General features: G+C 59.5%; 1 protein-coding gene across 12 annotated transcripts in view; it reads left to right on the forward strand.

Annotated features, from left to right (window-relative positions):
• BIN3 (bridging integrator 3) overlaps nt 1-10,744 on the forward strand; it is a 58,576-nt gene that overhangs the window by 35,478 nt on the left and 12,354 nt on the right. For 6 of the 12 annotated variants that reach the window (XM_089912857.1, XM_089912859.1, XM_089912860.1 and 3 more), the window contains 3 exons: nt 633-673; nt 6,683-6,824; nt 7,053-9,413. In XM_089912857.1, the coding sequence (XP_089768983.1) occupies nt 633-673; nt 6,683-6,824; nt 7,053-7,574 (705 nt within the window). In that variant the 3' untranslated portion in view covers nt 7,575-9,413. The other 6 variants (XM_022562931.3, XM_089912865.1, XM_089912862.1 and 3 more) reach the window with 4 other exon arrangements.

Consider the following 10,744-nt stretch of genomic DNA (forward strand, 5'->3'; position numbering starts at 1 on the left):
TGCCCGCCCAGCCTCCTCACTGAGCAAGGCCATCGTCGGCTTCACAGAATGAGAACTGACCCGGGACAAGGCCGGTGCGCCTTGTCACCCTTCAGGCTCCCCGGTTGTCATCTCTGCCTCCAGCGGCAGTTAGGGGTGTCTCCCTGCCTGGGGCTCTCGGGGTACCCCTGTCCTGCTCTCTTTCTCTTCTCAGGAACTTGGAGGCTCCCCCTTTTGGGAAGAGTCTGGCTTCCCCCCAGTTTTTTGTTGTTTTTTTTTAATTTTGGCTGCGTCGGGTCTTCATTGCTGTGCACGGGCTTTCTCTAGTTGTGGAGAGCGGGGGGCCACTCTTCGTTGCGGTGTGCGGGCTTCTCATTGCAGTGGCTTCTCTTGTTGTGGAGCACGGGCTCTAGACACGTGGGCCTCAGTCGTTGTGGCATGCGAGCTCAGTAGTTGTGGCTTGCAAGCTCTAGAGCACAGGCTCAGTAGTTGTGGCGCATGGGCTTAGTTGCTCCGCGGCATGTGGGAATCTTCCCGGGCCAGGGCTCAAACCCGTGTCCCCTGCATTGGTGGGCAGATTCTTAACCCCTGCACCACCAGGGAAGCCCTGGCTTCCCCCCAGTTTTGACGCCATCGGGTTTTTCTTTTGACAGGTGAACCAGATACAAAAGACTGTGATTGAACCCTTAAAAAAGTGAGTAAAGGTCATCGGGGGGACCACAGGCCTGAGGGCAGTTACTGGAAAGGCAGGTCAACCAGCCACTTGGGGACCGAATATCGTTTCTGGCAGCCTGTCCCCAGACTCACACGGGGTGGACAGGAACCTCCAGGGGACACCAGCTCCCTGATCTGTGGCCCTGGGGTTGACACTCCCGGTAGCTCCAGAGCACCTGCCTGGCCAGGCACGCTCAGTGGTGGCAGGGCCTGTCTGATCCTCCACAGTGGCCGGCCGGTGCTCCTGTGGTCATTCTGCCATTGTCCCTTTGTTCCTGACCGAGAACCAGTGGGACCAGAGCTTGTGGAGTTAAGCTAGCAGAGATCTTGGCCGGGCCTCCACGGAGATGAGTGAGGCCTTTCATCTCGCTCAGCCGGGTTGGGAGAAGCAGCTGCCTGCCGCACGTGGCTTTTGAAGCGGTGGGGGGGGGGGGGGGGGTGGCCGCACACGGGAAAGGGTGCTGCAGCGGGGTCCCGCCTGGGAAGGTCCCCCGATTCATGACCTGCCAGGGTCAGAAATTCTTCTGTGAGACTCATCTTCTGTCCAGCAGGTCCTGGTCAGTGATCAGACAGGCCTATTCCCCGGGTCCCCTAGGGGGGCGGCGCTGGGCGGGAGACAGGCAGGAACGTTGCCTTGAAGCTCCCGAATCACTTCATCTTCCTCCCTGGCCTCTCCCAGCTCGGCTCCGGCCTAGAGAGGCTCCCGCTCCAGCCCAGCAGCTGCACTTTATTACCTCTTCTGTGGTGGTCCCTGGCAGGTGCCTCACCAGGGCCTGGGTAATGAGGCTGTGCTAATTACCATGAGGCCTGGGTCAGGGCCCGGAGGGCGATGGAGAGAGCAGGTTTTGATCCTCTGACCCCTGGCGTTCAGGTTGTTGAGCTCTTGTTCCCTGTTCAGGTCCAAGGGGTGGGGTTAGGCAAAGCTCTTTCTAAGCTGGGCTGTCTGGAGGCTTAGCCGTGGAGGGCAGGCAGAACCTGGCCCGCAGGGATTCCTCCCCGCTCCTGCCCCGGGCCCCTGTCCCCAGCCCCTGCTCGGCCCCAGGTCGCAGGGTCATGTGAGGAGCAGGGTGCTGGGCAGGCCAGTAGCTCAGGAGGGAGCGTCGGAAAGAGCTCCGCTGCTTGTAGTAGCTCTGTGACCCCGTCTCCAGGCCTGAGGGTTCAGAACTGGGTGGGAAGGACCCCTGGCCAAGCTGACCGTGCCCACGGGGGTCCCAGGGGTTGCCACGGAGGCTGCCGTGCACACCCATGGCTGGCAGAGCTAGGCAGGGGACACCGGCCCAGAGAACTGGGGACTGACTTCCGCCTTGATTTCACCACCACCGAGGCGGGCCTGAAATCTGATGCCTGGCTTCTGGAGCCAAATGGAGAGAAATCGCGGCTGCTTCCCACCACTCCAGCCGCGCACCACCTGCCAGGAAGGTGGGTGAGTGGCCGAGGGGGTGGCCACCATCTCCGCAGCAGATCCGCTGACCTCTGCCCAAGCCCCCCAGGCCTGCCTGCCTGCCTGCCCGCCCGGCTGGCTTCTTTGTATCCCGTGGCCGACATGCGATCTCCCCCAACCACATAAACCCGGCACTGCCTGTTGCCGCCTCTTGCCAGGAGAGAAGCTCCCAGGGACCCCAGCACCGGAAACAGGAAGCTGCAGCTTTCCTGTCCTCTGATGAGGAACATCGCCACATGGCCACCCCGCCGCCCCCGGCCTCCCCCCAGGGGGCTCGGCCTCTAATCCCCCAGTCTCTGGGCCGTGTTCACAGGGTGGGATGGGGATGCTTTCAATTTCCCTTTCCTGGTGGGTGGAAGATCCCGGCTGTGTGGGCACAGATTGAGGAATGGCAGGCATGCCCCACCTCCCAGCCAGCCTCCCTCCCTCCCCCTTTCCCTCCACCTCTTGATGCCTCTTCACCCCACGCTTACCCTGAGGAGCCATTTGCTGCCCCACCTTAGGACAGGCAAGAAATGGGCAGAGCTTCAGGAGCGCCTGGGGTAGGCCCAGCCCTGTCCTCCCTTCTCTGCGATTCAAACTTTAGGAGCTTAGGATGTAGCGCAGAAGCCATGCGGCATCCCCCGAGAAACGGACCAGAATGATAACTGCCGAGGCGGGGCAGTGCAGTGGAGTGGGGAGAGCCCTGGACAGGACAGGCCTGTTCCTCCAAGTCTCTTCCCCTTCTGCGGAAGCAGGAACGGAGCTGAACTCTCAAAATGGCAGAGCCGGGCACTCCCCTGAGTGGAGAGGGAGGTATCGTGGGCTGGAGTGGCGCTGTATGTGGAGGGCAGAGTCCCTCCTGGGGTCCTAGCCCAGGGACTCCCATGTGCCCCTCACCACTAATTATCAGGGGGACGCCGGGCACTGAGCAGAGAGGTTCTGGGCCCGCAGCCTTGCTCCTTCGTGGCAGCCCCATAAAAGTGCAGGCTTGGTGCCCCAGGGAGAGCTGGATCACCCCATCCTTCTCAGGTCAAGTCAGCAGGTACCCTGTCAGGTCCCAGGGACATGTCTGGAAGGGGCCCGGGCTCTGGGGACCAGCCTATGCTTGTCCTTGCCTCCCTGCAGCTTCCCTGCCCTGACGAGAAGGTAGGGGCAGCACTAAAACACCCCACACGAGGAGGGGTGTCTGCTGCCAGGAGCCCCTTTCCCCGAACGGTACCCTGGTGTTTATACCCCCCGGCACGTGGAGCTGGCAGAGTTCTTCCTGTTACTTCAAAGCGGAAATCGAGGCGGTGTGGCCTCAGTGGGGCAGTGACCTGAGCCAGGGATTACAGAGTTCGGTCCCCACCCCCCACCCCCCGCTTTTGTCAGCTACCTCCGATTACACTGTCTGATCTCCCCTGCCTGACCTTAGCTTCCCTGCTTTACTGTGAGAAGGGCGTGACACCTACCCGGGCGGTCCCGAGGCCCAGGGCCCAAGGAGTCACGTCCCTCGGCAGCGGCGGACATCAAGCTGAGCCCTCTGCGGCCTCTGGGTTCAGCTAAGGGTGCTGCTGTCTGCCGTGGGAGGTGGAAGTCAGCGTGCTGACCAAAGTTTCCCTCGGGCCTCACAGAGCAGCCGCTTCCTCCCCCCAGAGGATACGTGGCCTTGCTTCCGGAAGGCTGAAGGTAGTGTCCTGTGGACACACCCGTCCCCTGAGGTTGCCTGGAAATCAGTCAGCCCTGGATCCACGCCTTCTCCCCCTCGGCTCAGGGCCTGCCCTGAGGCTGGATTTCTACATCCTCTGTAGGCCAGCCCAGTCCCAGCATGTTGTAGTCAGCCCTGCCGTTGTGTACGACCCTGGCCCTGGAGTTAAAGCCCAGTGGACTTTCTGGGGGGAAGAGGGTTGTGAGCACTGGTCCAAGTGCTGCCGGGGTCAGAGTATCGAGAGCTGCTTGACCACCCGCAGATGACGCCCGTGCTGCACATTCCTTCCTTACTCGTGCCGCCCTCCTCCCCGCGGACGTGGGGTGCAGGGGGAGGTGGTGTGGCGGCTTCCCAGGCCCAGGTGCCCCTGCTCCCCTGAGCCACGTGCCTCTCCGCCGGCGAGGGAGAGGGGCTCACCTGGCATCTGAGACCCCGTCGTAGCACTGCCTGAGGCAAAAGCGGTGAAGTGAGTCCAGCTCCCCCAGAGGGTCTCAGCCGTCCCAGGCGTGTTCAGCCCTACCCCAGGGGGACCTTGTGTCCTGGGCGTGGCTGGTCCAGTTTGCAGAGCACCAAGTAGGCCTGCGTCTTCTGCCCAGCAGAGCAGTCATTCAGGTGTTGATTTGATTGCAGTGTATAGGGACCTGCGACTGAGGATTCGGAGAGGATTCTGAGAAGCGTGGGTGGTCTGGCCCACGTTAGCATCTCCAGCTACGTGGTGAGCCCGTTACGGACACCCAGAGAGTGAGAAGAATCCGCTTTAGTGGCCTTTCTATCTGTTTCATCAAACCCTGCTGCCTGGGCCTATAGCTTTGTTTGGGGCATTATGCGTCCGTCAAGTGTCTGTCCTCTGTTCTCTGGCAGAGGTATTCATTACTCTTATGTCATGTGGACTCTTGATTTGTTGAGGCTTTTTCCTGCCCCATCTTTCATCTTCTCTGAGTTGCTCTGGGAAGAACTGACTCTGCTTCTGGTCCTGGGTCTCCCTCTGTGTGCTTCGCAACCCCCCCCGAATAGCCACTGCGCCGTCACCTCGGCTTGAGGCCGGGGCTCCACCGGCCACTCGGGCTCCCAGCTGCGAGGTAGACGCTCCAGCCCCTCAGGCTTTGTGTTCAAGGAAGCTGCCCCATCTTCTCTCCAGTTCCAGAAAACCTGCTTGCAGGCTGGCCTGGCCTCCTCCCACACTTGTTAGTCAAGGAGAATGCAGCATTCCTGCCTGGAATGCGGTCCTGCCCTGGGTCCACCCCAAGACTGTGTTGCCCTTCCCGGTCAAAGAGGATCCTAGTCACAAAGATTACACCCACGGTGCCAAAAATGCCAGAGCCTCTGCTGCTGCTCTTGCTGAACAGCCACCCTAGCACTGCCCTGTGGTTCTTGTAGTCCTGGTGGGGCAGGAAGAGCTCCTGCAGTCGTTTTCCTCAAACATTTGGTTTGACAGTTTGGCCGTTTCAACAGTAGAACATGAGGATTCCTGTTTTTCCGGCAGAGTTGGTAGAAAAGGCTGGGAGTAGCTTGTCGTCATTTAATAGGAGTAGAGTCGATTTACAAGGTTGTCTTAGTTTCGGGTGTACAGCAAAGTGATTCCGTTTTTTATATATAGTTATAGATATACATGTATGTATAGTGTATATATACAGGTGTGTATACATGCATATGTATATGTGTATGTGTGTATATATATGTATTTTTCAGATTCTTTTCTGTTATAGATGATTATAAGATACTGAATATAGTTCCCTGTGCTATATAGTAGGACCTTGTTGTTCATCTGTTTTATATATAGCAGTGTGTATCTGTTAATCCCAAACTCCTAATTTATCATTTATCCCTCCCCCCTCCTTTCCCCTTTGGTGACCGCAAGTTTGTTTTCTATGTCTGTGAGTCTGTTTCTGTTTTGTAAATAAGTTCATTTGTGTCATATTTTAGATTCTACATATAAGCGATATCATATACTTGTCTTTCTCTGTCTGGCTTACTTCACTTAGTGTCATAATCTCTAGGTCCATCCATCTTGCTGCAAATGGCATCATTTCACTTGTTGTTAATGGCTGAGTAATAAGGGAGTAGATTTCGGTTGCAGGTCTGTCACCTGCTGTTGGCAGCATGAGGTGGTAGGGAGGTGCCAGAGGGAGAGCTGGGACACTTGAGTTATCTGCTGGACCGTCACTACCTAATTGTGACCTTGGACAAGTCATGTCATCTCCCTGGTCTCAGTTTTTTCACTTTTTTAATGGAAGATGTTGGACAGAAGCTTGATCTCCCAGCTTTTCTGATACCAGCCCTCAGAGCAACTGCCCTTGGCCTAGCTCCCGGAGCACCCCTGGGTCCGGGCCCACTCCCAAGGGGTGCTGCCTCCATCTGCTCAGATGGCTTCCTGAGCTCTGTCCACCCCTGTTCCTTCCTGATTGTCCAGAGAGCTCTCCTGGCTCTGCTAGCTCATCTGTCTTTTGTTTCTTCTGAGATGCCTGATGCTAATTAATAGAACCTGAATCTTTTTGTACCAGGTCAAAAAAAAAAAAAAGACTCCAAGGAGTCTTCAGCTCCTCCATGCTGTAGCACAGGTCTCTGAAATGTGGGGTGGGGGCTAAAGGGCAGTGGCAGCATCAGTGGCATCATGCATTCATGACCTGCTGAGTCTTACCCAGGTCGGTGGAGTGGCCCTTACCCTGACTTCCTTGCCCTGGCCTTACCCCAAGGTGACATTCTCAGCCTGTGCCCCACCAAGGCCAGGGCCCCATCTATCTCGTTCACAGCAAGATCCCCAAGACCTAGAACAGAGTCTGGCACGTGGTAGGCGCTCGATACATATTTTTGAATGAGCGATGAGCTGCCAGCCTGCAGCTCCAAGAACAGGCCCGTCTCCAACCCACTGTGTCCGGCAGGTTTGGCAGTGTCTTCCCGAGCCTCAACATGGCGGTGAAACGGCGGGAGCAGGCCTTGCAGGACTACAGGAGGTTGCAGGCCAAGGTGGAGAAGTACGAGGAGAAGGAGAAGACAGGGCCGGTGCTGGCCAAACTCCACCAGGTACCGGGGAGAAGGGGCTGGGGCTGGACAGGGGGCCACGTGGTTCCTCCTTCACCCAGGGACAGGAGGCCAAGTTCCTCCTTCACCCAGGGACCAAGACACCAGATGTCCTGACTCCCACCACCACCACCATACACACACACACAGCACCTCCACCACCCCCCGTGCCCCACTCAGGAAGCTGGATGAGCCAGCAAGAGCTGTGCCACCCAGGGTCTTGCTCCTCAGGCCCGAGAAGAGCTTCGGCCCGTGCGGGATGACTTTGAGGCCAAGAACAAGCAGCTCCTGGATGAGATGCCGCGGTTCTACAACAGCCGACTGGACTACTTCCAGCCCAGCTTTGAGTCCCTGATCCGAGCACAGGTGAGGCTGCTGCCACCCCGCATGATGGCCCAACACTTCTTCCCTCGGGAGGCAGTCGCGGGCTTTGGAGACCCATCTCATGCCAGCCACGCCCTGCTCCCCACACCGGAAGCGGGGCTCAGCCACTCTCTGCCCCCAGCCCTGCCCCCGAGGGAGGAATGCAGGGTGCCCCCCGGTTGTTGGCTGGAATTCCCGTTTCGGTCTCTCCGTTGCTCTTTGGTTAATCCCAACTTTCGCACGAGGTCCCTTGTCGTCGAAGAGTTCTTCGCTGAAGTTCTCTTTCTCCACGAGCAGCAAGAGGAGACCAGGCCGCACCTCCAGCGCCTCACCCTGATGGGCAGGTCGCTTGCCTGGTGGGCCCAGGTCAGGGACAGGGGCCACAGGTGAAGGCCTTTTTCCGAGGACCCTGCACCCCCTCCCCTCCCTAGTTAGTCCTTCTCTTTTGGTGGAAGACTAGGGGGTGTCTTGACTTTTAGCAACCCTTGGAGGGGTCCCTAAACCCCGGCGAGAGCCATGCGCAGGGGCCCCACCTGGGCGCCAGGCCGTGGTGCATCTTCCAGCGGAAAGGCAGGCCCGCTCGGGTTGGGCGCGGGTGGACGTGCACCATGGTGGCACCGGGCCCGAGACCCCATGCCTCCTGCTACTCAGGGGTGTAAAGACAAAGTGTGGCTCCTGCCCTCCTTCCCCCTCCCCCACGTCCTTCAAGCCCTTAGCAGGGAGTATTCTCCCCATCTGTAAAAGAGAAAAGGTTGAGGTGCCAAAACCAAGAGGTCTTCTCCACGTGGGAAACACCCCCCGCCTCCCGCCCGCCAGGTGACTGCAGGTGCTCAGCACTCTGCCACCTTCCCCACCAGGTAACAAAACTGAAGGCTCAACGTGTCCCCGTCTGCCTCCAGCCCGCCTCGGCGCTGGGCCTGAGTGTCTGGCGCCCTCCAGTGGGCACTCTCGTTCTTACACAGTCCACAATCACAGATACCCAGGAAAAGCCTGGTTCCTGCCTCCCAGCCTGTGTCTTCAGAGAGCACCAAACCCCATGGGAATCATGGGATCCGGACACTTGGGATCAGGACCCCTGAGCAGGATTAATGCTGGATCCGGGACTTGTTAGTGACCGTGTCCTTAGGGGCTCAGGGAAAATGAGGCAGAGAGCTACGTGCATAGGGACGTGGAAGGTTCCCATGCTTGCCCCAGAGCACAGCCCCTGGAGGTGCGGGCTTCCTTTCAGCAGCTTCGCCCTGGGCCGGGGACGGTGTGTTTCAGGAGACCTGTGACTTCCCTGTCCTGTGCCTCTGCTCCCGGACCCGCAGTCACCTGCCCTGCCCCCTCCACCCTGTTGCTCACAGGAGACAGCTCCAGGCTGCCCAGGTTGGGAGCCAGGGATACCCTGTAACCAGGCAGCAGGGTGGCGGAGGGTTGTTTACTGCCTCGTCAGCGCCAGCCTCCCCCTCCCGCGGCTGCTGCTGCCATTAGTCACTGGAGAAGTGAGCATTCCTAGTGACTCAGCCCGCGCAGTGCGGCTCAGGGCAGGGAGCTGGGGCGGGGGGGTGGGGGGGCATCCCGCTCCCCCCTCCAGCACTAGCCCGGGCCCTGTCCCCTCAGGTGACAACCCTGTTTGGAGACCTTGATTTAGCTCCCCCTCAGCCCAGCTGTGCGAGTGTGGAAGACATGGCCTGGCATGGCCAGTAATGGCACTCCAGGTTGCTAGAGAAGGAGAGTTCCTTCTCCCCAGAGACAACTCGGGGCTGGAGATGGTAACACGTAGGGGTGTTTGAGTGGTGTGGCACACTTTCTTGAAAGTACGTGACTTCATTTGGTTGTGAGGTGGAGACTGAGGCAGAAATGGTCCCTGCCCTCCTCCCCTGGGCCTGCTCAGCTCTCAGCCATCTAGGGCTGCCCATGGGTCCCCCCATTCCTCGGCCTGCCCCCGCCTGGTTCCTGTGCGCCTCTCCCATCCCGCCTCTGGTGGCTGTGCAGAGGGAAACGCGGAAGTGAGCCTGGCCTCTGGGCCCTGCTTTCCTGGCTCTGCAGCTAAGGCAGTGATTGGCGGTGGGATGAGCTGGGAAGGGACGGAGGCTAGAACCGTGTCCCCTCTCTCACCTTTACTTCTAAGGCTGGCCCAGGGCTTTGGGAGCTGCTGTGCCCTCTCCCATGGATGAGAGCTTCTCCTAGCTTCTGTAAAGCAGTTAGCACCTGGTCACAGGGCCTGACTCACTGGCGCCCCCAGGACCCGCCGAGGACCCACCCACGCCCCCCAGCCCTTCCCCCTCAGCTGCCTGGAGAGCTCGGAGGCAGAGCACCACCACCCCCACCCCCACCCCCGCCTCACCAAGGACCCGTTGCTCCCTCTGCCACCCAGGCAGTGGGCAGTGAATGTTCCTGAAGGACCCGGGGCTGCGGTTGCCACGCAGCTCAAGGGGAGGGGCGGTGGTGGAGGGAGAGTGGAGTCGAGACCTGCGCTCCGCTTCCCACAGGCTCCGGCCCTCCGCCCACCCACCCGCCGTGCCCCGGGGGGCTGGTACCCTGGAGCCCCCCACCGCCCACCTCCTCCCGTTCCCACCCCAGGTCGTGTACTACTCGGAAATGCACAAGATTTTCGGAGACCTGACCCAGCAGCTTGCCCAGCCCGGCCGTCCTGATGAGCAGCGGGAGCGGGAGAACGAGGCCAGACTGAGCGAGCTCAGAGCCCTCTCCATCGTGGCCGATGACTGAGCCCGGCCCTCGGAAGTCTCTGAAACACGAGTCGGCCTCTCTAGCTTACGCTTCACGAGCTCAGGCTCGGGCATCAGGGAGCAGAGGGCCCTTGCCTGGGAGAAGGATGGGGATACCATACCGGCAGCTCCCGCTGCACCACCCCAGCCCTTGGGAATGAGCCTGGAACCAGGAGCCCCGAGCAGGCTCTCACCTCCCCACTCGTAGCAAGAACCCACCGACAGGTAAGCAGTGTAGACTGTCTTTTAGTCCCTAAAGAACCGTCCAAAGTGCATCCTGGCCTAGGGCCAGAGCCTGGGCTCCTGTCTGCTCCCTTGAAGTCTTAGCCTGGCTTGCACGGTTGGGATCACGTCTACCTCCAAAAGGGCCACCCTGGGGAGTCACCCACCCTTGCTGCCTTTTCACCTCAGACTCGCCTGTTCTGGGAGAGGCCTCGACACTGCCCTGGGCAATGTGAAAGCCACGGTCTCCCAGCCGCAACAGGCCCCTCACCCCAGCCTCTCGGCAAGACAGCGGCCGCCTCTGCCCACTTCTAGACTTTGGGTCAACTGCAGGGCAGAGCCCCAAGTCTTGCAGCTTCCCTAGGAAGCTGGGACTCAACGCGTGTCAACAACAGCCTACCCCACAAAATGTCACAGACCGAGTCACAGGCCTCAGAGCAACAACAGTGGGTTTATGTCTCACCTCATTATTTGGGATTTTATTTTTCCAAGTAAAAAGTTTTCAATAAAATGTCCGTATATCGTTGTGCCGTAACTAAAGAGAGGAGGGGAGGAGCCACCCCCAAGTCCTTCCCAGACCCCGCGGCAGCCCCTCTCCTGGGCAGCAGGGCCCAGAGCTGCACCGCC

The sequence above is a fragment of the Delphinapterus leucas genome, chromosome 6 (assembly GCF_059928025.1).
Source record: "Delphinapterus leucas isolate spDelLeu-1000000601 "Yukka" chromosome 6, BTC_Dleu_Yukka2, whole genome shotgun sequence".
NCBI lineage: Eukaryota > Metazoa > Chordata > Mammalia > Artiodactyla > Monodontidae > Delphinapterus > Delphinapterus leucas.